The 27,674-nt window shown below is 49.8% G+C and overlaps 1 protein-coding gene across 2 annotated transcripts in view; it reads left to right on the top strand.

Annotated features, from left to right (window-relative positions):
- PCSK6 (proprotein convertase subtilisin/kexin type 6) overlaps positions 1-27,674 on the top strand; it is a 117,012-nt gene that overhangs the window by 34,567 nt on the left and 54,771 nt on the right. For both annotated transcript variants that reach the window (XM_090263565.1, XM_090263566.1), the window contains exons 2-6: positions 4,525-4,629; positions 10,571-10,681; positions 11,142-11,285; positions 11,615-11,691; positions 13,866-13,954. In XM_090263565.1, the coding sequence (XP_090119691.1) occupies positions 4,525-4,629; positions 10,571-10,681; positions 11,142-11,285; positions 11,615-11,691; positions 13,866-13,954 (526 nt within the window). The remainder of the gene's footprint in view (positions 1-4,524; positions 4,630-10,570; positions 10,682-11,141; positions 11,286-11,614; positions 11,692-13,865; positions 13,955-27,674) is intronic.

Below are 27,674 nucleotides of genomic sequence, written 5' to 3' on the forward strand. Positions count from 1 at the left end.
GTTCTTTCTCAACCTCCAGTCTGTGGGTCAGGGCCAGGGGGCAGTCGTGAGTGACCCCACCCAAGAGTGCCCCCCCCAATCTGCCATCTTGCCCTGTTACCTCACGCAGGCACCCAGAGATCTTGAGGAGCAGCTTCCCAAGTTGGGGAAAGACCTCACTGGGGCTGACCCTGCCTGTGGCCGCTGAGAACCCAAGAAGGTCGTAGACAGGGTCAGGGAGGAGGAGGAGGGAGCAGAAAAGCGCTGCATCGTAAATGCCGAGGTGACTCTCGCTGGGCCAGCTGCCATGTGCACTCGGGTGCACCCCCTCCTGCCCTGCCACCCCTCCGCCCTCTCCAACCCTTTGCCCAGGATGCAACCCTCCCATTCCCGACCCTCCCCTGAGGCCAGGGCGCCACCACGGAGCAGCGCTGGGCACATCAGACAGACGGCAGTGACCTCCTGCGGCACCGGAGAAAGCACAGTCGATGACTAAGTGACAGGCTGCAGGCTTTCGGATCACAGCCAGACTCGTGTTTCTGAGCAGAGCCCCTCAGTGTATGGACTGCCAGCCCCCAACCTTTAGGGGAGCCATGTTCACTATCAGAGGCTCTGGTGGACCCAGCAAATGCTGTAAATCACAGGCCGGGCAGCTCCTTCTGTGAAGTCCACGTATGGAAAGGTTGAGGCTTGTGGCGCAGGGGGTCTCGGGAGCAATGATTCGGCTCGGCCACTGAAGCGTGAAAGCAGCCTCAGGCAGTAGGTAAGAGAGCTGGGCATGGCTCTGTACCAATAAGGCTTTATTTATAAAAGCAGTAGGTGCATATATACCCAAAAGGATTGAGACAGAAACTTGAACTGCTGTCTGTACGCCCATGCTCACAGCAGCATTATTCACAACAGTCAAAGGTGAAGGCCACCTGAGTGCCCATCTGTGGACGAATGGATGAAAATGTGCTCTGTCCATGCAACGGAGTATCGTTTGGCCTTAGAAAGGAAGGGGATTCTGACACGCGCTACAACGTGGGTGCACCGTGGGGAATCATGTTAAGTAAAATAAGCCGGCCACACAAGATAAGACTATGTGATACCGCGCATGCGAGGTACCTAGAGTGACAAGTTCATACAGACAGAGAGCAGAATGGTGGTCGCCAGGGGCTGGGAGGAGGGGACGCGGAGTCTCAGTTCGGAAAGATGAAGAACTCCTGGAGGCGGGAGGTGGGGGCGGCTGCCCAGCATCGTGAATGTGCCCCATGCCCCCTGACGCGTACCCTTCGAAGTGGTAAAATGGTGTATTCTCCCACAGTCTAAAGAAAATTAAGATGGAAAAACAGGAGGTGGACCAGACGTGGCCCCCGGTCCATCATTCACCGACACCTGCTCTGGATGAACTAGGGTTTATTAACCATGGCACATCGCAGGCAGGAGAGGACAGACAGTCCCCCCCTTGGGCATCATGTTAACCCATCTGCACACATGCTGAGCACCGGGATCAGGGCCCCTATGGTGACTGGGGCCCCCAGCGCCTTGCAGGTGGTATCTGGTTTCCCCCCTAAGGACCTGGGTCCTTCCTCTCTCTCTCTCTCTCTCTTTTTCTTACCCTTGTAGTATTCCAGTATTAGGCAACCCTCCCTGTCTGTTCCCTGAATCAAACTATCTGGCCTCTAGTTTGCCTGTCTCCCAAATCTCTGGTCACGAGGAAGGAATGGCTTCTCCCACCCCCTCAGCGCCGCTCCTTCAGGATCCAGAGGATGGACAGAAGGACCCTTGGGGGCGCTTTCAGATTTGTGAAGATCCAATGACCAGACCCCTTCTCTGCCCCTCCCCTTTTCCTGAAACAAATTCCAGCTTCTTGGGCAGCTGGCTTTGTAAGGACAGTAAGGTGACCTTGACTCCTGTCCCCTCCTCCCCTGCATTGGGACAGGCTCTTCACAGCCTCGCAGCCCCCATGCTGAGCTGGACATCAGTTCCCCAGTGGGTGGGACCCAGGTCACTGCTGCCCCAGCGGCATTTGCCTGCTGAGCCCAGTGAGAAGCATCTGGTTTTTTCCCTTGGATTTCCCACAGAGAACAACCAACTCCCATGAGCTCAGACCCTTAGAGCCATCGGCTAAGGACAGTCATGGTGGCCAGAGGCAGGAGTGGGTGGCCTTAGGGTTGGAAGAGAGGGCTGCTTCCTTCCCCCTTGGACTATGGTGAATAATGCTGCTACGAGCCTGGGTGTACGGAGAGCGGTTCAGGTCTTTCTGCTTTCAGTCCTTTTGGGTACATGTGCACCTCCTATTATAAATAAAGCTTTATTGTCACAGAGTCGCACACTGGCTTGGCTTCTCGAAGGCCAGGTGCCACCGTGACGCGAGTCTGATGAGGGTCAGCTCTTCAGCACAAGCGATTCAGCCCAGTTCCTCCGTGTCCCCGAATCCGAATGGCCTCGCGTGCCCAGAGTTAAAAGACCAGAGGTTGGGAAACATCCCCCAGGGATGACAGCAGCTTGTAAGCAAACATGCTGATTAATACCCACTTACTGCCTCTGTTGCTAAATAGCAGCTCTGGCACGCGGCAGGAGGAGCCTTCGGACGTACACAGCAGTGAACTTTGCTGGAGAAATGAGCAAGGTGACCTCTACGTAGGGGGAGAAATGAAAGTACTTGTGTGCCAAACTAGGGAAGAAATAACGAGGTTGGAAAGGGCAGAAGGACATCTTGAGATAGAAAATGAACTGAGAATCATAATTGCAGAAAACTATTTATTGAGTGCGTGCTATGTGCCAGGCACTCTGCTAGCTATAATCTCTCTGTCTAATTATCTATCTATCAGCTATATTTACATCTCTCTATATGTACTTACCTATGTATGTATGTAGGTATGTATCACATATATCTATATAATTTATACCTGTATGTATTTATATAATGTCTGCCTTAGAGAAACTCTTTAAGGCAGTGGTTATTCTCATGAGGAAACTCAGAGTCAGAGAGGGTCTAAGGGTCTAAGCCCAGGTCACTCCGCAGGAAGGGGTCAAGTTGGGGTATAGACCCAGATTTGGCCAAAAGCTAATGCACCCCAGACCTAGCGCGGGGAATGGAAGGCCTCGGAGGGGAAGCAGACAGGAGCCCCAGCTGCCCCAGCCAGCCAGCATCTGGGCAGCAGCACTAGGTTCTAGGCACTACACAGATGATATCTGTTCAGGCCTCACGACTGTCATGGTATTTGGTGTTTTGTGGTTGTAAGCAACGGAAACACACTGCAACACGCTGAAGTGGAAAAGGGGGTTCTTTACTTCAAGGGCAAAGGAGGGTGTCTCCGAAAACCCCAGGACAGGAGGCCTCCAGACTGGTGGGCTCTTTCTGGACGTATCTGCTTTATCTCCTTGTGGGAAGATGTGCCAATGGCTGGTCAGAGCGTCCACGTCCCTCCAGGTCTCTGCCTGGGCTGGTCAGCTCTGCTGGGGTCTGATCATAGCAGACAAAATGGCTGTGCGTGAGGGGAAGGCAGCAAAGTTCGCGGTGAGCCAGGTAGACTTCAGCCCTCCTTACCTCCACGGGGCGCGCCGAGATCTGAGGGGTGAAACATTCTTGCCCAGGATGGCACGTCCAATGGTGATGGAGCGACTGGGCAGCGTTCGGGCCCCATCTGACTCAACACCCACGCGCGCAATCACCGCACAGACCTGCTCTATGGGACAACACGTTCTAAGTTCACCCACTGGGATGGTTGACGCTGACCCGGCCCACTTGAGCGTCTCTGTAACATTTGGTCCATCTCCATTTCAAAAGCCCTGCGTTCTAGGAGGGCGACTCGCCAACTACTTTCAACAGCCGGTGGAAGAGCAAGGGACGGGTCTTCTGGGCACGAAAGCCCAATGCTCGAGGGTCATCAGACACGAGGGCAAGTCGCTGCTCCCGTGAGGGTCAGCCCATCCCGGAGGCCACCTGACTTCTCTGGGCTTCATCCAGCCCTCGAGCTGAAATGTGTCCAGAGAAGCCATCCCTGGCAGAAGGTCAGACATCCCGCCCCTCACTCCCTGGGGGCTTGAATGTTCTTATCTGACCTCTGCACAATCCCCGAGCAGATGGATCCTCGTGTTTTCTTTGGCTTCCTCGTTGCACTTGCGCGCGGACGTTCATTCTTCGATACTCCAGTTTACCCGTGGGGTGGAGGGGATGGAGTTTGTTTATAAGTGAATACTTTGCTGTAGACCTGACATGACACACACTGAGCTACTTGAGGGATGCTTGACCCTAAATGAACACTAATTCACGTCTAAAAAGCTTGGCCAAGAAAGTCCAGACTGGAAGCTTTGGTCGAGTGTGTGATTATCTAATGTTGTTGATTCAAAAAGGAAGTATGTAGATCCACCTCTGTGTTTATAAACACTGGGCAGACGCCAGCAATATGATCGGGGGAGTGGGGTGGAGGGGGTGCTTCCTCGGGCAGTAGAATGACCCCTCAGAGAAGGTCCCAGAAGGTTGCTATGGGACCGAGGGTGTTTGAAGCTGTCGGTGGGACTGTATTAATGAATGACATCCTGCTTCTTGTTTTGCAGATCGGAAACCTGGAAGATTACTACCACTTTTACCACAGCAAGATCTTTAAGAGATCGACCCTGAGTAGCAAAGGCCCGCATTCGTTCCTCAGAATGGACCCTCAGGTACAGTCTGCTCCCTGCACGGTGTGGTTGGCATTTTCCTTTGGACCCGTGGCTCTGAAAATGGCCGGATGTGGATGTTAATGTGATTCGAGATTGCTGTTAGCTTTCCATATTCTCTCTGACAAAACCAGACCGATGTGTGACTCTGCATCAGGCCGTCTGAATGTTCCAGATGTTTGGGTCCCTGGTTGGACTTGAGAATTTAAATTCTTGATTCTAGGTTGAAGCACCCATCAAGTGAGTGTAGATTTATCGATATGATAAATGTTTACACATCAACAACATACACAGTCATTACAGGAGGTGACTCTCCCCCAGAAAGGCAAGAAGACTAAGCAATTCAAGCTAAAATAGGGATTGAGCAGATGGATGTTTTTGTGGTTGTCACAATGATTATTTAAAAATCTAAATGAATTTTAAAATTTGGACAGTAAATACAACTTTTTTTTTTGCCTTAAGAAGTTCATGTGTTGCCCTGGCCCGTGTGGCTCAGTTGGTTAGGCATTGTCCCGCAAACCAGAAGGTCGTGGGTTTGATTCTCAGTCACGGCACATGCCTGGGTTTGTGGGTTTGGTCCCCAGCTGGGGGTGTGTGAGAGCAGCCGGTCGATGTTTCTCTCTCCCATCAACGATTCTCTCCTTCTCTGTCTCCCTCCCTTCCCTATTTCAGCTGTTCCCAGAGGACGTGTGTAAACCAAGTTTCCATGGAGAAATGGGTTCTTGGTGTTGGCCCAAGCCACCCGTGACAATATGGCCCCTTCTGTATTGACTGAGCTGGGGGTGGGGGTCGGGTGGGAGGGGCGGTGTGTCCCTGAACACTGTCCTTGCAGTATCCTTCTCCAGAGCATCCCTTCGTGTGGTTCTGATTTCCGCACGCGAGGAAGTGGTCCCCAGGGACCGCATTCATGTGACTGGGCCGTGCCGAGGCAGACAGGTCTTGTATATTTGTCTGAATTCATGTTATGGGTGGTGGAGGGATGGAAGGGTGGATGGGAAGACAGAAGGGGATAGATTGCAAACACGAAGGTCATCCCATTAGTCCTTCAGAGCAGGGAAAGGAATTTAACGTTTATTGAGGGATTACTGTGTCCTTGGCCACGTGAACACGCCTCATCTCACCTGATCACACGGGGCTCTGGTTTTGCCCACATGTGCTCATATCGTGGCACTCAAAGGAGTGTCTTCCAAAGGGACGGGAAGATTGCTCTGCTCTCGGAAGCAAAGCTGTATTGTCACTGGTCATTCCCCCAGGATAGGGTCCCGATGCCAGTATCTTTGTCGCCGAGAGGAAGGAGGACACTGGGCAGAGAGCACAGGCTGATCACCACAGAATCTGGGTGCTCAGAGGCTGCAAGGCGGGGCTGGAGCTCCTGGGGGCCATCATCTGTCGAAGTGTGGAGAAACTTCCAGAAGGGAGTTGTCATAAAGCCCTCCCCCGCTTCACTTTAAGCAAGAATGATCTGTCTGGTAAAGACGACATGCATGTCCTTCATCTGAAGTCTTGGGAGTTATTAAACTGTCCCCACACAGATAGTTACAACGAGACGCAGCTGTTGCCGCGAGCAAGGGACGGTGGCCTTCCCGGTCCCCCACCCCAGGGGGCTCTGAGATTGATGCTCTCCCTCCACTGTTAGGACCAAGGCAGAGCTGAAACGGGACGTTTAACCTGCGTCTCGTAGACACATGTGCTCTTTGTTTCAGTGACTCCGTTTCAGAGCTCTGGAAGGTGTTCACCTCCGGCGTTGTTTTCTTCCCTCCAAAAGCAGGAACTGTGCACCTGCTGGGTGCGTGGCCCTGTGCCCGGGGGGATGCAGGGATGCCCACCAGCGGTCCGTTGTTGGAGCAGGACCCGGAGCGCGTATGTGAGGTGGCAGGCAGGAGGGGCAAGAAGGATCCCGGGTGGGATGGGAGGGCCCCGGGCCTGCGTCTGACCTCATTCTCGGTGCATTTAGAGTACTCTATTCCGGCTCAGTCTGCAGGCAACATATTCCCAGGAATCCGCTGAAAGTGAGGATAGACTTCCCAGGCAAGGGCTGTCCAGTTAGGTTTTCTCCAAGAAAAATCCCTTCTCGCCAGGGCTCCCTAATGAGCCCTTGGCAGGGCCACCATCAAAGCACCCTGCCAATAAAGCAGAGGAAAGGGGAACAGTCTGTCTCGTCCAGGCCTGCCTGTGGCTTCCCCACGACTGTGGTGTCTAATTAAACATGGGGCCCCTAGGGACAGCATTAAGGAGAACCGGGGCGCCTGGTGTTCATGCAGACCCAGCCAGTGAGCTGCCGGACTAACTGACTCGTATTTCCTCCGCCTCGTTGTTCTGGTTAAATATTGGAAAAATGAGCTCTTTTACAGAAGTATTTAGTGACATATCTCTCCCCTGTCCTTTCTTCCTTTTCTTTTTGGTGTTAAGTGTCTTTGTTTAGCCATGATGGGGTAGCTCAGTTGGAGCGTCGCCCCAGACACCAGAAGTTCATGGGTTCGATTCCCAGTCAGGGCACATGCCTAGGTTACGGGTTCAATCCCTGGTCAGGGCATGTTCAGGAGACAACCAATCAATGTCTCTCTCTCACATCAATGTCTCTCTCCCGCTCTTTCTAAAATCAAACTTATCCTCACCTGAGGATTTTTTTTAAAAAATGTATTTGTTTCTTAATTGCTTTAAACAGTGTTACCTTTTCTGACACCAGGACATTTCCCTACATTAGCAAATCCTTTTTGCGACAAGTTAGTGTGCGGTGACCTGTGTCAGGGATACGATTATGAAAAAGAAAAGATGACTTAATATCGTGGAGAGACTGCGGAGCGCCAAGGGGCCGACGCGTTTGGGAATGACCACACTGGAAATGAATGTGATGGGGCGCAGGGTAAACTTCGGCCGCCTGCAGCTAGTATTTCATTTTAATGAGCCCCAGTCCCCGTTGTAGGGAAGGGCCTTGATAAGGATGGAATTTACAACCCACCCCTACGTCCCATTAAACACAGATGGAGTGTCCATTTGTAAAAACAACACACAGGAGGAGAAGGAAGATTTCAGACCGCTGGCCTCACCAACATCTATGACGCATCTTTTTGTACCGGCCTGCACAGAATCGTGCGCTGGTTTTCCTTACGTTCCTAATGCCTTTTACGTGTTTTTTTGTTTTTTGTTTGTTTGTTTGTTTGTTTACCCTTTTGCTTGAAATACTTTGCTCATCGGCGCTTTTATTCGGAGACCAGCCCAGCTGTTCGGAGCGCATAGCATCAGTCTCTGGGTTTTTCCAACTGCTGTCACTGAAGCAAACTGGAAGCTTTTGTTTTTAACTTGCTCTGTGGCCAACTGTCTGGAGAAGGGTGGGTGTCGCAGAAGCACGGGCCAATGGCCGTCAGGGCTCACAGATTTTTTGAAAATTACTCGTTCTGATTAGGTTCCAAGCTGCCTGCGTCTTCCAGCCCTTACATTTTCGGGGGATGACTCTGGTCCAGCCCTTCCCCACCCTCCCCTTCTTAGCCAGATCGATGACAGAAATAGAAAGATAGAGATGTTACGAGGCGGGCCCTCGCGGCTCCTTCGGGCCTCGGGAGCCTTCCGTCTGAGGCTTCCTTCGAGCGCGTTGCCCCTCTGAGGTCCGCAGAGGATTTCCAGGGCCAGAGGCGGCGTTCCGTCTGGGAGGAGGGGACGGCGCCTCCAGGCTTCAATTGCAGCTCAGGTTTCTGTCCGGCTGTGACACAGCGTTTAAGCCCATCTTTCCATGAACCACAGATGGGATTTCATCTGACAGTTCTGTGTGCTTAGAACCATTTGAAGTGCAAACAAACAGGAAGTTCCTGGCAAGTCCAGGCACAGAGACTGTAAGTGACCAGACTGATCTGGGGGTTGATGAACTGGGTCCTGGGCTGGGGACAGGCGAGGACTGCCCCCCAGGGACCCGTGGGCTTTTGCCCACATGGGGACAGGAGAGATTTCCACCTGTCTTCTTTTTTTTAATTAATTAATTTGTTTATTTTATTTAGTTTTAGAGAGAGGGGAAAGGAGAAAGAGAGGGAGAGAAACATCACTGTGTGGTTGCCTCTCACTCACACCCCCAACTGGGGACCTGACATGCAACCCAGGCACGTGCCCTGACTGGGAATCAAACCAGCGACACTTGGCTCGCAGGCTGGCGCTCAATCCACTGAGCCACAGTGGCCAGGGCTTTCCACCTGTCTCTGGACGTTTTCAGCGCAACCCCGTGGAGCCTAGTGGAATAATGGCTATATTATGAACGGATAAGAAGTTTGAATTTTAGAATATGCCTTATAGCCAGTGCTTTATAATTTCATCGGCATGATTGCCACGTCCCCCTCCCGACCTGCCCCACCCTCTGGGGCCCCACCTCTGCACCTGTGGCATGAGCAGCAGCCCCCTCACCCCACGCGTGTCCTACCTCCTGTCAGCTTCGCCTGACCCAAGCTCCCGCCGTCCTCACCGGCTTGCTGTGGGCACCCTTGCCCCACAAACCGACTCTCCACCCTCCTTAGGGACCCTGTGCAATACGACTGTGATGTCCTTTGGGGCATCCTACGCCGCCTCCCAGTCCCTCCTTGGCCCAGCTTCCCCGTGACTCCCTGGCCCCCACCCACACTGGCTTTAAAAGCCACCTCGGGTGACGTGTTCCTTGCCCCCTCCCGTCTGGGCTCATCCGTCCCTGCCACTGGGCAGCTGGCTCAGAGTCCTCAACTTGACATGCTCTTTCTAGCAGTTGTGTGTTTCTATTCCAGACGTGTGAGATGATTAGCATCTGTCTTCCCACTGGACTTAGGAGCGGAGAGGTCCTGTCTGTGGTCAGCTTGCTGCTCCTGCCTCAGCACAGCGCTGGCATGTAGGCGTGACGAGGGCAGGGAGCGTCCGGGAGGGGGCGCTGGGTCCAGCGCCCGTCCTGAGAAGACCACAGCCACCGGAGACGCCAGCTCAAAGGGTGTTGTGGCCACACAGGCCATTTAAAACCTTCACGCTGGTTAAGGCTGTGATTTAAACCTATATTAGTCTCCTAGGCTGCTGTAGCAAACGACCACAGACTGGGTGGCTTCAAACGACAGAGACTTGCTGTCTGACCATTCTGGAGCCCGGAAGTCTGACATCAAGGGTCGTGGGACACTGGCCCCTCTGAAGGCTCTGGGGAGGGTCATTCTTCCCTCCTGCGTCTTCTGGTGGCTCTAGGCATTCCTTGGCTTGTGGCCTCATCACTCCAATCCCTGATTCCACGTCCACGGGAGAGTTTCTCTTTAGGGTCTCAAATCTCCACCAGCCTTTCTTTTCTATGGACAATAGTGTTAGACTCAAGCCACACTCAGATCATCCAGGATGATCTCATCTCAACATCCTTAATTTAGCCCCAGCCAGTGTGGCTTAGTGGGTTGGGCATCGTCCTTCAAAGTGAAAGGTCGCTGGTTCAATTCCTGGTCGGGGCAATGCCTGGGTTGTGGGTCTGGTCCCCAGATGGGGGACGCGCGAGAGGCAATCAATGGCTGTATCTCTCACACATTGATGTTTCTCTCCCTCTTTCGCCCTCCCTTTCCTTCTCTAAAGATAAATAAGTAAAATCTTAAATAAAAAAAAAAAAAAAAGGAAACAGTGTTCCTTGAAAACATATCAGGAGATGACTTTTAACATAAATCACGGGGAGGGGTTGGGGGTGAGTAAGAAAGGTGACAGGACTAAGAAAACAAACTCATAGACGCAGACATGGCATGGTTACCTCCGGAGGGACCACGGGGTGGGGGCGGCAGAAGAGCGTAAAGTGGGGATAAGCGGTGATGGGGAGGCCCGACTTGGGGTGGGGAACACACAGTACAGTGTACCGACGATGTGTTGTGTCACTGCACCGGAACCTTATACAATTCTATTAACCAGTGTCACCCCAATCCAGTCAAGAGAAAAAAAAGAAAAGTCACACAGCCTGAACCGTAACTGCGTCTCTCCCTGACAGGTGAAATGGCTGCAGCAACAAGAAGTGAAGCGCAGGGTGAAGCGACAGGTGCGAAGTGACCCCCAGACCCTCTATTTCAACGACCCCATTTGGTCCAGCATGTGGTACATGGTGAGTAGGGCGTGGCCTGCGTGGGTCCCCACCCCCGGGCGCAGTCACTAAAAGCAGATGCACTTCATCTTGGGTGTAAACCACTGTTTTCATGCTGCTTTCTCATGTATTTTTTTTTTTTTAATTAAATGAAAATCACCAGGGGGATTCATTGATCCCGGAAGCAGCTGGATGAGGGCCGTGGGGCTGATTTAAGGGTGGCGATGAGCCCCCGGGCCGAGGCCCCCGAAGAGAGACAATGTCCTAGGAAAATGATAGACAGATTGTCAGGCCCTGAACCAGCACATGGAGCCCCCTCACGTTTACTCCTCCAGAAAGGGGGAGACAGGGTGGCTCTGCTCCCTCTGGCAGGAGAGAGCATTTACCCCTCCCTCCGCTCGCAAATATCAGGGCGCCTCTGCCTGGCCACCCCTGCTGCCCGTTCTGGGTCAAGCGCGTCCTCGTGTCTCTGTGCACACAGCACTGCGGGGACAAGAGCGGGCGCTGCCGGTCGGAGATGAACATCCAGGCGGCGTGGAAGCGAGGCTACACAGGGAAGAACGTGGTGGTCACCATCCTGGATGACGGCATAGAGAGGGGTCACCCCGACCTGGCCCCCAATTACGTAAGTCAAGTGCTGGAATTGACCTCATCCCGTGATCCTTCTCATTAAACAAGACCCTTGCACAACCCAGTTTGGAACTGTGAGATACACTGTGCAGATGTTGCCTGATGGACCCGTACACCTGAAACCTGTATAATTTTATTAAGTAAGCCCCCCACCCCCAATAAATTCAATTAAACAGAAAAAAGAAGGACACATACACGGTGATCGCTACAGCGGCGGGGAACGAAGGGCGTGTTTCTGTTTTCCAACAGAGGCGTGATGATCGTTTTAGGACAGCTTTGTTGTGTCTGCCCGGCCGCTTTGCTCACTAACATGTCCCTCCTTAGGATTCCTATGCAAGTTACGACGTCAACGGGAACGATCCTGACCCGTCACCGCGATACGACGCCAGCAATGAGAACAAGTAGGTCGCGTGGGCTCCTCTTTCCTGGCTCCCCTGCGCCCATGCCCTGCAGGACCCCCGTGGAAACGGTCTGGCCCAGGCCGAGGGCTCACCCAGGAGCCGGGAGCCAGGCCCGGCGCAACCCCCAGGTTTAGGGCAGCCTCTGCAATGTCAGCCTCTTCCTTAGGAGCGTCGCCTCTGCCGCTCGGCTAGAAATGGCTCTTTGATCCACGCTGTCAGACCGTTGTAAAAGCATAACCTCTGCACCTGGTGTTCTCTGTGACCAGCTGCGTTAAACATCCGTTTGGCCTTTTGGAGCACCTGGGTCACGTGACCCGATGCGGGAGGCAGAGGCGGCCTGAGTGATGTGGGAGAAACCTGGGTCCAAATCCCAGACCTGTGATCCCTGGCGTGTGGCTTGGTGCGAGCTGGGTCCCGTTATGGAGCCCCTGTGTGCTAGTGACTCTCCCATGGACAGGGTGCTCCTGACCTTTCAGGGTTGGGGTGGGGACCGTGAGGTGACAGGTGAAGACCACACTGCAGGGTGTCATCGTCACTGTGCAGATGAAGGCGGTGGGGTCAAGAGAGATCAGGTGACCTGCATGCTGTACGTGGCAGCCCTGGGGGTGGAGTCCATGTCTCACAACTGGTCCTGGGGCTTTATTTGCTCTGCCCTGCTTGTCCTTTCTCTGTTAGCCTGCCTCACGCCCTGAGCGCTTAGCATTCTGCCAAAAATATTTAGAGGCTGAGAGTCAAAAGCCCTTTCTGTCTTCCCCGCTGTTGACGTGACGCTGGCCAAGGTGCGTCCCATCAACATAGTGTTTCGGTTTTCGGTGGGTTCGATGCTGAGGGTCGGATCCTGGTGCCCACACGGCGCTGAGCAGGGAGGCTCGGGCAGCTGATCGCTGCAAGCGGCGGGGCTCCTGGTCCTGCAGAGGCCCAGCCCGGGGCCGCTGTCCCTGCCTCACGTCCCAAGGTGCCCTTGCACTCAGCAGGGAGCACGCCTGGGATGCAGGGCACCTCATTTCCCAGCCACACGTCCACCGGGCAGGGACAAACGATCTGGAAACCACGCGGTGACCCTTGAAGGGCAGGATTAATCCTGGGAGAGACGCTGAGCTTCGTGACTTCGTGACCAGCCCAGGGCGTGGGTGTGAGGCCCAGAGGAGGATGGATGAGTCCCTGCCAGGGGCTAACACTCCATCCTGGGGCTATTTTTAAAGGTGGTTTTAGATTCCCATCAATGAGTCAAATCCCCTGCGGCTGCTTCTCAAAGAGGGGCTGCTTAAACCTGTCCATGTTCCGGCCTCGGCTGGAGGAATTGACCCGCCGCGGCACACTGGAAAATGGGATCATTACCGAGGAAAGCCATTTGTTTTTCTGGTCATTTCTCCGTAGCCCCTCCGCCGCTGTTGGGCATTCGATTTAGAGCGTTTTCCTTCAGCTCCTGCTTAAATGGCGTGGAGAGGACAGGAGGGCTCTCGGAGGGGAGCTGGGGCGTGGGAGGTACGCCCGGCCATGGGCAGGAGACGCATTTTGTTCTTCCTTCCGTCCTGCCTGCCTAGCAGGTGTTGAAACTGCACCTGGTCACACCAAGCAAGGTGTTGTCTGCAAGGTGTTGTCTGTCAGAGGAGTGCGGAGTTTGGGAAGATGGGGACTCTGGCCCTGAGAGCAGGAGCCCGTGCTCCAACGTGGGGTATACGAAGAGATGACCTGGGCAGGCGCTCACCATTTTCTTTCTTTTTAAAAATTTTATTTATTTATTCTCAGAAAGAGGAGGAGGGAGGGAAAAAGAGAAGGAGAGAAACATTGATTGGTTCCCTTCTGCATGGGCCCCGGGTGGGGTCCAAACCTGCAACCCAGGCACGTGCCCTGACCGGGAACCGAACCAGTGACCTTTCGCTTTGTGGGGTGATGCTCAACCCACTGAGCCAGGCCCGTGAGGGTGCGCTCACCATTCTCCGGGGGGCAGGAAGGCCGTGCCAACTGGCAGGTGTGGCAGGGAAGGGCTGGGCAAAGCCCGGTGTGAGGCTCCCTCCCTCCCAGGGTTGTGGGGACAGGAGATGCAGGAAACAGCTTTTGTGTCACTCCCGGGCATGAGGATAACAGGAGTCTTCCCGCACGAGGCCTGAGCAGGCGCTGAATTCACGACAGTGGCTGGGCTGAGCGCTCACCTCCTTTCCCCTCGGTTTCAGGCACGGGACGCGCTGCGCTGGGGAGGTCGCCGCCTCGGCCAACAACTCCTACTGCATCGTGGGCATCGCGTACAACGCAAAGATAGGAGGTAAGGCCGGGGGGGGGGGGCAGGCAGCCTGGGAGCTCCGGGGCCTGGGGGGGCGCGGGGGGCGTCCCTTTCTGCGCGTCCCAGAAGCTGCAGCTGCGTAGGCCTTGGCCGGCCGTGTCGGACCCCCTGTGCCATAGCCGGACGCTTCCCCTCAGCGATGGGGCCTGGAGGCAGGGGGCTTGCTCACGGTTTTTCCTGGGAAGCCATCATGGGTGCCATCGGAAAGGCTCCTTCTCTTATGCTTGTGGTCACTGAGTCACGTCCGTCCGCCGGGCCACTTCTCCTAACAGGGCCACGTCAGTCTTTCCGCCGCACTCTCCTGCCGGGGGTCTCGGTCACTCTCCCAACACCATCGACAGACTGAGGCCTTTCCTAGGTCCTGACTCCTGCTCCCGCCTGCCGGCCCCCATGTCCTGCCCCTGCCCCTCAGCTGCAGTCACAGGAATTTTGCCATCATGTCCCCCGGACACGCCAGGGCCTGTAGCATTCTCGTGACCCCCTGAGCCTCTCCGTCTGGCTCAGTCCACCGTGACTGGGGCCAGCTGCGACCCCCCGCCCCCGCTGTGCTCCCTGAAGCGCTGCCCAAATCTGGCTGCACCCCCACCCCGTCTCGGTCGCCAGAGGGGTTCAGCTCTTCCAGGTCCCTGACCCCGGCTGCCTCTGTTGTTTAGCTTCTTTCTGCCCTTATGCATCAGGCTCCCCGGGCTTGGATGGGGCTTTACAGCAGAGTCACATGTCTTCCTGTCCCCACCCAGGCCTGGCTATTGGGCAGCTCACACTGGCGGACTGTCACCAGGTGCTCTGCTGAGCCTGTGAGGGGCCCATGGCTGATCTGGGGACTGAGCCGGTGCGCGCTTTATGAGTGAACGGTCCTCAGCGGGTCCACGCACCCTTGGGCCACTGCCGCCCTCCCCCGGGACTGTCTCTCAGCTTGAAATTGATCATGCGCATGCTGGTGGCCATGCCGGGTGCCACCTGCCCAGGGCACGGCCTTCTCTGCTGCTCTGCCTTGGGGGGCTTACGGTAGCCCCTCAGCTACACTAGGCACAGTGCCAGGCGGGGAGGTGGGGCCAGGGCTCCCTAGATCACCCACTCCTTGGAGAACTTGAGTTTTGGAAAGCGGGTCCCCAGTTTTGACTTAACTGGAACTCTGCCTGCCCTTTCCCTTAGAAATTCAGAAGGGCTGGGATTTGTCCTTCTAGGACAGCATGAACCGCCTAGGGTGTGTTCTCCAGGACAAATCAGGAGACTCGGTCACCTGGCCTTGCTTTTTCACGGCAAGTTCTTACCCACTGAGATGAGGAAGTTCTCCAGGGGCTTTCGATGAGTGAACACGCCCGAGAGACGTCTCCCCGTGAGCTGTAGGGCCAGGCTGACCTGGGCACCAATCTCACTCCCACATTCCCACCACCTCCTGGCTGTGTGTCCTTGGGCCGCTGATGTAACCTCTCTGAGCCTAGGCTCCTTCCCTCCCGGGGGCAGGACGGCAACGATGCAGCTGCCTCCCCAGACCTGTTGTGACAATGAAGTCATTTGTCGTATGCGAAAGCGCTAACTCAGGGCTGAGTCTACCGGGAGCCTCTGAGCCACTCTGTCCCTTCTGCTGAAACCCTCAGGCAAAATGCAAATGGGTGTGGCTTTGAGTGAGAAGGAGACCCCCACCTCTGGGGGTGTCTGAGTCTTGCTCCCCAAAGTCCCTGGCCGGGCAGCGTTGACAACATCTGGGAGCTGTTAGTCATGCAGACTCCTAGCCTCCAGCCCAGACGCCCCGAGTCCGAATCTGCATCATCATGAGATCCCTGGGGGGTGGCAACCAATGGCAGCATGAGGCGCGGCTGGCGTAGAGTGCTCTGGAGTCACGGACTGTGACGAGGGGCCCCTGGGGTCACGAAGCTGAACAACCCCCTGAGAAAGCACATTGTGAGCATGGTTGTTCTCACTGGATTTGCTCCACCCTCGCTGCAAAATTGTCCATCCAACTTTCCCAGATTCTGGAGAGAGCAGCTCTCCCACCAGGTACCCAGAACAGGAACCTTTTTAAAGACTTTATTTATTTACTTTTAGAGAGAGAGACAGGAGGGAGAAAGAGAAGGAGAGAAACATCGATGGGTGGTTGCCTCTCATGCATCCCCAGCTGGGGACCTGGCCCACAACCCAGGCCTGTGCCCTGACTGGGAATCGAACCAGTGACCCTTTGGTTCGCAGGGTGGCGCTCAATCCACTGAGCCACACCAGCCAGAGCAGAAGTCTTTAAAATTAATGCATTGAGTGCATCTGAGCATGAATTGCACGTGTAATACTGTGCTAGCCGCTGAGGGGGAGCATGACGAGGGAACAGGCGCAATTTGGGGCGTCCCGGAGCTCAGCATGTCTTTGAATGGCGCCAACATAAAAGACTGCAGAGGGCCAGAGGCAGACAGGGAGCGGCATGACAGGCCCCTGGCAAGGGCTTACGATTTTGACTTGGGGGGATGCGGCTGGGAATGCGGAGGAGCTGAACAGAGACTAGGAGCGTGCCACATCGGGACTGGAACCATGGGGTGGAGTTGGCCACGGAGAGGCAAGTGTGTACATTGAGGCCGGCTTGACCCCGGGAGCCTGTGGCAGCCACGTCTGTACACACTGCTTCCCCTCCACGGAGGGAGTCACCTCCTCTGAGCACCGCCCTGGGCAGGGCCACCTCCAGGCACCCCCGACCTAGCCTCCCTGCTAGGTCACATAGCACAGAGCGGAGAATTTCTTGGAGGTGCTCCCGGAGCTGACCAGGAGCCATACCTCGTTATATTTATTTTTAAGTAGTTGCTCAAGAGATCGAAGTGCATATCCTCACGTGTCCCGTCTCTCTGGATAACAGATGAGTGTGTGACGCGTGAAGTTAAACAGATTATCTGGATTCGCCCTCCCTCTCACCTCTGTGCCGCTGTGTTTCCATGTTTACTTCCCATGTAAACCCACCATGCATTGTTTTCCTTGCTTTACACAGTGGACTTTGTAAATGAAAAGCGATGTTCTTGCCTGCAGAGTTACCATTCCCAGTGCTCTTGGTTACTTTCTGGCTTCCATTCCCACCTGCTTTCCATTTTTCTTCAGTCCGACCATCTCTTAGTATTTCCTGAAGTGCAGGTGTGCTGGTGAGAAATGATCTCAGCTTTTATCTCAACGTGTCTTTATTTTAGCTCCATTTAGAGAAACTTTGTGGGACGTAGAATTCTCGTGTGGCATGGTTTCCTTTCAGCGCTTTAAGAGTGTCCTTCCGTTGCTTCCTGGCATTCATTGTTCCTGATGATGAGTCAGGTGTCATTCTTCTGTGCGTAATGTGGCTGGTCCTCTGCCTGCTGTTATAATGTGTCTTTAAAATCTGTCCTTTGGTGTAATTTTCTTCATATATATCCAGCGGGAGGTTTGCTGTGCTTCCTCCTAATGTGTTTTTTTTTTTCTTCCTAAATCAAATTTGGAAACATGTCTGTCAGTATTACTTCAAATATTTTTCTCAGCCCTGTCTCCTCTCCCCTGTCTTGTTAACTATTGAGGCTGCATTGATTTTTTTAAATCCCCCTTTTCTCTGTGTGATTTGTATTGCACCACCTTCCGGTTCTCTAATCCTTTGTTATTTTCTTGTATCCAATCTGTTAATTTTATCCATTGATTTTCTTTTTTTTTTATACTTTTAGATTTTGTGATTTTTTTTTTTTTTTTTTGTCCTGTGATTTCTGTTTGGTTCTTTTTTACTGTTTCCAGATCTTTTGAGATTCCCTTTCTCTTCACTCAGTATAGCCGTCTTTCATTTTAGGCTCTTTAACATATTTATGAGTTACATTAAAATATTTTGTACTAATTCCGATATCTGTGCCATTTGTAGGTATGTTTCTAATGATTAGTTTTTCTTTGTACAGTGGGTTACAGCTTCGTCTTTCTTTACCTATCTCTAGTAATGTTTTTATGATACACTAATATTGGTATAGAGACTATGGATTCTGTTATCTTTGAGTACTGTTGGGTTTTGTTCTAATAGTTCAATTTTGAACTTTTGGGGGCTTAATGATCTCTTTCTGACGTGTCCTTTGCCTTAGGGAAAATACTTTAGCTCAGTCACATAGTCTTTATCCTTATTATAACCCTACTGGTATGTCGATGGAAAGAATGAAAAGTGTACCAAGATCTCTAACTCAGTAAGACGCAGACCCAAAACTGAAATACCTGCTTAGCTCCTCCCGCCTCCAGCCGTTATTTCCCTCCAGGACTTCTTAGAGCCTTGCCCGAACATGCTTAGTTCACGGTCAGCCAAGTGTTTGCGGGGATTGTACATGTCCTCTTCTGTAGCTCGCTCCCTTCTGGGGTTTCTCTCCACTTCCAGCTGCTCTGACAGACCTAAACTCCCCCCCCCCGCCCCCCCAGGAGAATAAGATCGCATTTCCCTACTTGAGTTCTACCGTCTCCGTGCCACGAGAAAGGGGGTTCCCTCAGGGGAAAGTCATTGGTTCTTGGATCATACTCAGTATGGCTTCCCTCGTTCAAGGACGGAATCCTCTCCCTGCCCCTGCCTTCTTGTGGTTGCTCCCAATGATCTTAAAAAGTTGCATTAAAAAAAAACAAAAAAAAAACAACTTTTAAAATTAATACTTGGTCCAGAGTTTATCATGATTATCTTCAGATGGCTACTCTGCCATCATTAGAACTGAAACTCGTGGTTCATGTTTCTTTATCAAATCATTGGGGTATTAGGTATCTATTCCTGCAGGGCTGTTATTCCAAAATGCAGCTGCTGAAGACGAGAAGCATTTCTCATCCAGCCCTGCCGTGGCGCCATCGAGTGATTCTGGGTGATTAACTCTAACACACACTCAAGGGAGAGAGAAATTCGGCTGCCCCTTTTGAATGGCAATGTTTCAAAGAAGTCGTGGAAGTAATTTAGAACCAAATGTGACCCCGTATGTATACAAAGGGGGTAATCATTTGGTACTAACATTTCTTTGTAGAAGTGCACATTTTGTATGTCCTAGCACATAACATAATTAAACCGAATGAAAGAAGTCATGGGACTCTCCAAATTAGATGTTTAAGGTAGCTCTAAAATATCTGCCATGCTCTTTATCGAAGTTCGGAAGAGGACGAGGGAGAAGGTAGAATCATCTGGAGCAGCGGTTCTCACCCTGGGGGTCACAACCCCTTTGGGGGTCGAACGACCCCTTCACAGGGGTCGCCTAAGACCATGGGAAAACACATATAGAATTACATATTGTTTTTGTGATTCATCACTGTGCTTTAATTATGTTCAATTTGTGAACCATGAAAATACATCCTGCAGATCAGATATTTACATGACGATTCATAACAGGAGCAAAATGACAGTTACGAAGTAGCAACGGAAATAATTTTATGGTTGGGGGTCACCACCACGTGAGGAACTGTATTAAAGGGTCGCGGCACTAGGGAGGTGGAGAATCACTGCTCTAGATCCTGGTGGAAACAGGACTAACCAGTACTGAGCGAGTGTCTGTTAGTTAATAGACTGATCCGAGGCCTCTCCGTGCATCGTCCTACACAGCCTTCACAAAGCACTGCTGTAGACCCTGCTGTTGTCCCCATTTTACAGAGGACGCTCAGGAAGGTTAAATCACTTGCCCAATAGCAAACCCAACTGACCCCAGGCCCCAGCTCTTAACCTTTACTCTTGCCGAAATCTTTACACCATATACAGAGAGGGCTGGCTGGCTGGCTGGATATTATTTTATTAACATTCGATCATACTCAATTCGTTTTTAGTAAAACACATTGTTCAATTTTATGAAAACTTAACACAAGAAGGACTAAGTCAAACTGAATAATTGCTGAACCTCAGATGTAATTTCATGTTTCATTTTATTTATTGGTTTCATGTTTGATGTTATGCTTAATTTGCTTGATTTATGTCACTTCCACAGAAGAAACCTACATTGAAATAGATGAATTGCTGAATTTCACATAAATATTTCATTATAATGAGATGGTTTTTTTTTTTTCTTCAAATAGTCTTCTAAAACTATTGAGAAAAAAAAAATGTCCTAGGCTTATAAAAACCTTTAAGAGGCCAGGGTTACTGTTTTGTTCTGTTTTTTTTTTTTTTTTTTAAATTAATTAATTATTTATTTGTTTGTTTATTATTTGTTTTTAGAGAGAGGGGAAAGGAGAAAGAGGGAGAGAGAAACATCACTGTGTGGTTGCCTCTCACTCGTGCCCCCAACTGGGGACCTGACGTGCAACCGAGTCATGTGCCCTGACTGGGAATCGAACCAGCGACACTTGGTTCGCAGGCCGACGCTCAATCCACTGAGCCACAGCAGCCAGGGCTTGTTCTGTTTTCTCTAATACATGTTTCCCATGTTAGGTAATTAGCCCTGTGGTTTCTTCTCACCTCTTTTCCCCACACACCAGCTTCAGCTTGTTTGTTTGCTTGTTCTTACTTTGTCAGGGCTCCGTACTGACCGTCGGTCACAGTTGTCACTGACCAGCAGTCCCCACAGTTGTTTAGTTTGGGCTCAACGTCATTTCCGGCCCAGCTTTGTCATCCCTGGGTTATTTCTTTTGACTCACCTTTCCATTCCCTGGATGACATCCTTGAGTAACTTTTTCAAGGGAGGCTAACGGGCGCTGTACTTCCTGAGATCTTTTATCTTTGCGACCGTCTAAAGGTAGCCTTTACACTTGAATTATATCTATGTCATATAGTACCATCTTCCAGGACTTGGCAGATGCCGCCCGTGTGCCCTCTGGATTCCGTGTTGCTTGGAAAGTGTGAGGCCAGCCCGATGTTTGTCCCTTGTAGGTGGCTTGACTTTTTGGCTTGGAATGAAGACTTCCTTTATTCTTGAAGTCTGTAGCTTTGCTGGGCCACCTCCGGGAGAGGATTCTTTTGCCACTGCTGTTGTTGGGATTCAGTATACTTGAAATTTTATATATATATAAATATATATAAAATATATATATATATATTTTTAATTTCAGGCAAATTTTCTTCTGTTATGGTTTTGAATGTTGATGGTTCCATATGCTCAGCTCTGTTCTTCATGGGTACCACTGAGAGATATATCAGATTTCTATCTCCTGATTTCTATAACTCTCTCTAATCCCATTTAACTTTTGTTTCTTTTCCATTTTATTTTTCCTTAATTCTTCTCAAGCCTGTCCCTCCATGTCTCTGGCAGTTTCACCAGTGGCTATTTTTCCAAGAGAAAACTCTAATGGGGCTTTTATTTCTAAAATTGTGTGATTTTTTTTCCCCCCTTAGGATGAACACACTTTAGGCCTCTTTCTTCTCTCTTGTTATCTCTTCATTGAATCCTCGTATATTTTTTGAGCTCTCTTGCTTCAGAGAGAATTCATATTTTCATGAAGTTTTGGGTTTTATGGAGAAATGTTTCTTTATTCTTTTCATCATTTTCTATCCCTTGTTATGCTGCCTTTTCCCTTATTTCCCCGCAGCGTTATTGCTCAGGGTGTCGTGTTAGTCACTTTCTGGTCATTATCAGTGACTGGCCCGAGAGCAGGTGGGGACTTCCTCTCTAGGTCAGTAAGATGCTAAGGTACGGGGCAGAGGAGCAGGAGAACGAGCTGGGCCGCAGGCACCATGAACTTGGGTTTGTGGACCTGGGTTTTTCCTTCCTGCCAGTTCACTAGCTCTCAGAGATCCCCTCCCCTCTCCGGTGAATTAGCACCCCTTCATTTTACGCTGACCACGTAGGACAGGGGCAGAGCTGACCGTCACTCACTTTTTCCCTACAACACACACTGCCACAAAAAGCTGCCTCTCCTTAGACGGTGTGTCTGTTCAGTTCCTGGTCAGGACTCCTGTTTCTAAAATAATGGACACTTAGGTGGCATTTTCTTTTGTTCGTTTGTTTTTTTATTTTAATTTTTTTGGCTGTAAAAGCAGTGGCGCATGGCAAAGAAAACTCCCCCAACCACATACCCAGGCCTCCGGTCTCGGGGTGCATGACCTGCTTTGTGCAGAAATGATTGCAAAAGCGTATCATCCTCATTATTTTCAGAGAGGAGAGCAGGGTCCACCTATGTGTTTAAATGCAAGTCCCTTTCATTTTAGGGGAATTTTATTTACTTTTTGTATTATGTTTTAGAGCTGTACATTGATGGTTTGTGCCCCTTTTCTATACATTCCAATAAAAATCTGTTTACGATTGTTTATGACATCGGCTGCGTTAACCTTTCCTTACGGGAAAGGTTTCCTCCCGGGTTTGGGACCTTGCTTAGAAAAGCCCAAGGTAATACCTCCATTCTCCTGTGTTTCCACTGAAACAGGTGGTTTTAGAAGCATAGGTCGTCTTAAAAGTTTCATGGTTTTTGCCTTTTGTGTTTAGCTATTTAATCCACATGGAATTTTATTTCTGTGAAGGGTGTGAAGGAGAGACCCAACTTCGTTTTTCCCCAGATGACTATTTACTGAATCCACCTGCCACCCCATTACAGACTCAGCGCCCCCGTGTGCACTGGGTCCTTCTCCATTACTGTCGCGTTACTCTGCTCTTTTTAATCCCTAAGCAACACCTCACTTTTAAACAGGACAGCTTCAGAGGATTCTTGTTTGGACAAGTGATAACGACAAATTTCCTTTTACGGTTCTGTTTCAAAACTTTCTTGCCACTTCTGGCACATTTTCTCTTCCAGATGAACTTGAGAATCTGCTTGTCAAGTTCCATAAGAATTCCTATTGGGATTTGGATGGGGATTGCATGGAAATTATACATTAATTGGGGAGAATTGACATCTTTACAATATTGAGTCTTCCCGCTGAGGAACATGGTATTTTTTTATTTTTTTCATGTCTTCTCTGACATCCTTTTTGTATGTTTTGTCACTGGGTTCATACTGATCTTATACATTTCTTCTTAGGTTTATGCCTAGTTTGATGGTTTTTTAAATTATATTTCTAATTGATTGTTATTGAAATGGATGTGGGAAAATGTAGATTTTTGTGGCGGTTTTATTTTTCTTTTTTAATCTAGCTACCTTAATGAACTCTGTGGGTGCCATTATTTTTTATTTCTTGGCTTTTCTAGGCAGGTGTGAATAAAAGTTGTCTGTAAATAGAATGGCGAGTTTTATCTCTTTAATCTTAATAACTCTTCTCTTCTTCATGGCTATTTCAATATCGAGGGACTCTTGAATTAGTGGTGATTTATAGGTTTTGGTTTGCTTGTTTTTTCCTGACTTACACAGGAATGCTTCTATATCTTCTGTAGGCTTCCTGTATTACCCTTTATTAAATTAAGGGCATTTTTATATGCCTAGATTTCTAAGAGGTTTAATGTTGAATTGTATTACATGCTTTTGAAAAGCATCTATGCAGATAATGATATTATTTTTCAATTTTACTATTTAATCTCTTCAGTGTAGTAAATCACCGTGATAGGTTTCCTAGCATTTGAAACTTTATCCTTCCATTCTTAGAATAAATTCTACTGGATAATGAGCTTTATTCTTTTCGTACATTGCTGCATTCCGTTGTTAATATTTGATGGAGGGTTTTGCATCCTTTTATCAGCTGGATTGAACTACAGGTACTGTTTCCTTTTGTGCTCTGCCTGCTCTGTTTGGGTATTGGGATTACGCTGGTTTTGTAGGTGAGTTAGGAAATAGTCCACCTTTTACTGGACTCTGAAACCCTTCATATACTGTGGACACTGCCTGTTTTAAAAATTCTCGCAGAGCCGATTAATCAATCTGACCAGGCATGGCAACTCTTTAAAAGATTAGATCTTTTCGGGTCTGAGTGAATTTTGGTAGTTAACGTTTTCCTGTAAGATCATCTGTTTCTCCAAGTTTTCAAATATATGACCTAGAAATTTAATATCACTTTCTAATAATTATAAATATATATCTTCCACATGTATAACTGTATGTGTTCCTAATCTTACATGTGGTATTTCTCCTTTTTACCTTGACCAGACCGATGAAAAATTTGCTATTTCCTCCAGAATAGGTTTTGAAAGAACTATATTTTCGATGGTTTTGATTGTTCTTTTATTTTCTAATTTATGGGATTTCTGATTTTGGGTTTATTAATTCCTTCAGCTTTTAAATTTTTATTATTGTTTTTTTATTGCTCCTTGAATAAAATGTATAGTTCCTTATTTTTAGGCTTTGCTGTGCTCTAATAAGTAAATAAATGTTTTATAAATTTCCCTCTCATTACTTATCTCTGGCTTAGTTATACAGTGCTCTTACTGGTATTTACTTCTGAATAATTATTTTCAGCCTTGATTTTTCTCTTTATAAGGAATTTAAAATTTGTTCAAACTGGATAGTTGATTTTTTGTGTTTTTTGGGGTTTTCTTTTTTTTAAATTGCCCCAGGACAAGGCAGGGACTGTGTTCTGTATAATATCTGTCTTTTCAAATTCATGGAGAATTTCTCTGTGGTCCAACTCACGTTCAATTTTTGTAACTATTCCAATGGGTGTTTGAAGAGTATTTTGATTCTGTGCTCATTGAGTTCAAAAATCGACATAAATTTGATCAGAGGTTGCAACTCAGGGCCTGCAGGCAGCCCTGGACTACACATGAGTTTTCTGTGACCCACACAAGTGTTATTATTTTTTTAAACTTGAGCACAGGAAGAGATTTTATGTAAACATGTGGCTTTGGAGTTTCTCTTGAAACCTTTTCGTTGATAAGCAGCATTCCATGGTACAGACTTGCCACGGTTATTTTAACCGCCCACCCATTGAAGGATATCTCGGGGACTATTATAAGTACAGCACTTCCTGTGTAGGTTTTTATGGGACTGTAAAGTCTTCATTTCTTTGGGGTAAATGTCCCAGAGTGCAATGGCTGGGCTGTACAATGGTCCCATGTTTATTTTTTAATAAACTGGCAAATTGTTGTTCAGAGCAGCTGTACCATTTTGTACCCTCACAAGCAATGCATAAGTGATCCATTTTCTCTGCATGCTCATCAGCATTTGGTATCATCACTGTTTTTATTTTTTAAGCCATTCCGATAGGTATGTAGCGATATCGCATTAATTTGCATTTCCCGAAGGCCAGCGATGTTCGATATCTATTCATGGGCTTGTTTGCCTTCCAGAAATCCTCTTAGTGAACTATCTCTTCATATCCTTTGCTTACTTTCCAAACAAGGTGTTTGATTTTTAACCATTGAGTGCTGAAGGTTGTGTATGTATTCTAGCTGTTTGTCCTTCAAACATTATCTTGTTTGTGAATATTTTCTCCCACTCTGTAGCTGGTCTTTTCAGCATCTTTAATAGGGTCTTTTGCAGAGTAAAAGAGTTTAATTTTGATGCAATCCAGCATATCAATTTTTCCTTTTATGGATCATGCTTGTTTGTTTGTTTCAAGCTAAGAATTTTTGCCTTGTCTCAGATTCTGAAGCTAGTCTGTTTTTTTCTAAAAGTTTTGTTTTACATTTTGAGTTCCATTTTGAGAGACCCACTCTGAGTTCATTTATTGATTTGAGAGAGGGACAGAGACAGAGACACATCGATGTGAGAGAGAAACATCGATTGGTTGCCTCCCATACGCACCCCGATGGGGCATGGAACCTGCACCCTAGGTACGTGCCCTGACTGGGAATTGAACCTGTAACCTTTTGGTGCACAGGATGACACTTAAACCAACAGAGCCACCCAGCCAAGGCAAATATTATAATTTTTGCCTCAACTGTCAAACATAATTTAGAAAATCCAAGAGGAGAAGGAAAGCCTATTGCAGCTGTCGGTTTATGTCCTGTCAACTTTGGACAGAGTTTAGCTGTTATTCCTTCCAGTTCTTTTTCAGCCCTCTCCCGTTTACCCTCTCCTGGGACTCCGGTGACATGATCCTTTATCATAGTTGCACACGTCTCTGAGACTCAACTTCCTTTCCATTGAGATTGTGTTATTGTCGTTTTTTTTTATCTTTGTAGTCTGTTCTCTCTCTGTTGTTGAGACTGGGCAGTTTCTAAGTGACAAGCTCTCAGGTGGCCTTCGTTCATGGCACTGCTAGTTTGTCTTCTTTTCATGGTGGGGTGATCGTCCTCTGTACCATCTTCTCGTCTCCTTCAGGCGTGTGCTTGCCCGCGATGTCACCAGGGCGCATCCTCTCAGGGTTCCCTGCTATCTCCACTTGCAGGGTGTACGTATGTGTGTCCCACGTAGCTCAGAAGCTGACTGTTCTATCCAATGCCCCAGACTGCCAGCTCTTAGTGACCCCTAGGTGACTCACCGTTTTTCCCTGGCCCCTGTTCCCTGGTAACGGAGACTGTGACAGTCAGTGCAGACTTCAAATCTCTAGATCCTTGCTCTTCATGGTTTTTACCATTCTGTGCAAAAATCAGCAGAACCCACTTCAGAAAGAAGGGCCTGGTTTCAAATATAGTTTCGTTATTATTTATTTCGGTGTGGCAAGGTCAGCAGATCAGGAGACAAGGGCATGGAGCAGAGCTTGTGAGCAGAGTGCTAGGAGCGGCTGAAGCCTTGTGGTTCCTGCAGGAAGGAACAGGCAGGGCCGGTTAAGCAGGTTTGGGTTTGGCCAGTCTGAATACTTTCAGGGCTCTGGGTGCAGGGGCTGCGCCTTGTTGGCTGGTACCTGGCCCGGGGGTGACTCAAACAGAGAGGCAGTGTTCCTGAGCAGAAGAGCCCCATAAAGCATCTGGTTGGGGTGTGGGCTCTGAGTTGGCTGGTGTGCACATGGAAGGAGCAAACACAGGGGAGTTGTTTGCTATCTCTAGGAATTGGCCGGCCTTGGGCCTTGGGGTGGGGGTGGGGGTGGTGACTGTCCCTCCAGAGCAAGCCAGGCCCCAAGGCGTCAAAGCATCAGAATACAGCAGGTAAAAGACTGGTCAATGCAAGAGCCTACCTGGCCCGGGCCTCGTCCAGCTGACCCAGAGCTCCACAGCAGGACACGCCTGGGAGATCACTGGCCACCCCTGGGCCCATCTGCACCCCCACGTGGCAGGGACATGGACCATCCCAGCAGGAGAGCAGAAGCAGAGCAGGAGGCCAAGAGCGGGTTGGCTCGACCATCAGTGCTGGTCCCCCAGCCTTCCATGTGACAGTGATGACCGTCCATGTGCCCTGACATCTCGCAGACCACAGCACCCCGGAGTTCGTAGACCAGGGTCGCCGTGTGCAGGCAGAGAGATCTGAGAGCCCTGTTCCTGGCTCAGGCAATGATGGGAGCTGACAGAAACCCCTTAGGTTTTAAAGCCTTTCTCAGCAACTGTCGACTCCCCACTTGGCCCAGCATGGCCGCTGCTGGGACAGAGCATCCTACAGTTTTAGTGAGGGAAAAACCAAAACCAAACGAAGCAGTCCCATCCTCTGTGGCTTGACTGAAATAAACTCAGGATTAATGAGCAAAATGTTTTGGGAAGGCCTTTCTGTCACACTCAGGAAGCTGCAATCTAATTTCACTCGCCACTGTTCACTGCTCGCGCATTGCCATTCATTTGCTGAAGGCAAAATACATTACTTCTCAATAAACAAACGTGGGCCCTGCGCGTTCCTCTCCCCCGCCGTCCTCCCGACGTTAACAAGCCGGCCGCTAGGTGACTTCTCGTGTTGGTGTGCGTGTACAAGAGAGGGTGGGTGGACACGCACCCATGTGGATGTGTATGTGTGCGTCTTTGAGTATGCACAAGAGTTGTATGCATGCATGTGTGTGCATGTGTGTGTCTCTTCACAAGTATTCATTGACATGTGCATGAGTATGCATTGTGTGCGTGTGCGT

The sequence above is a fragment of the Furipterus horrens genome, unplaced genomic scaffold, assembly GCF_987537825.1.
Source record: "Furipterus horrens unplaced genomic scaffold, mFurHor1.1.pri manual_scaffold_16, whole genome shotgun sequence".
Lineage (NCBI taxonomy): Eukaryota > Metazoa > Chordata > Mammalia > Chiroptera > Furipteridae > Furipterus > Furipterus horrens.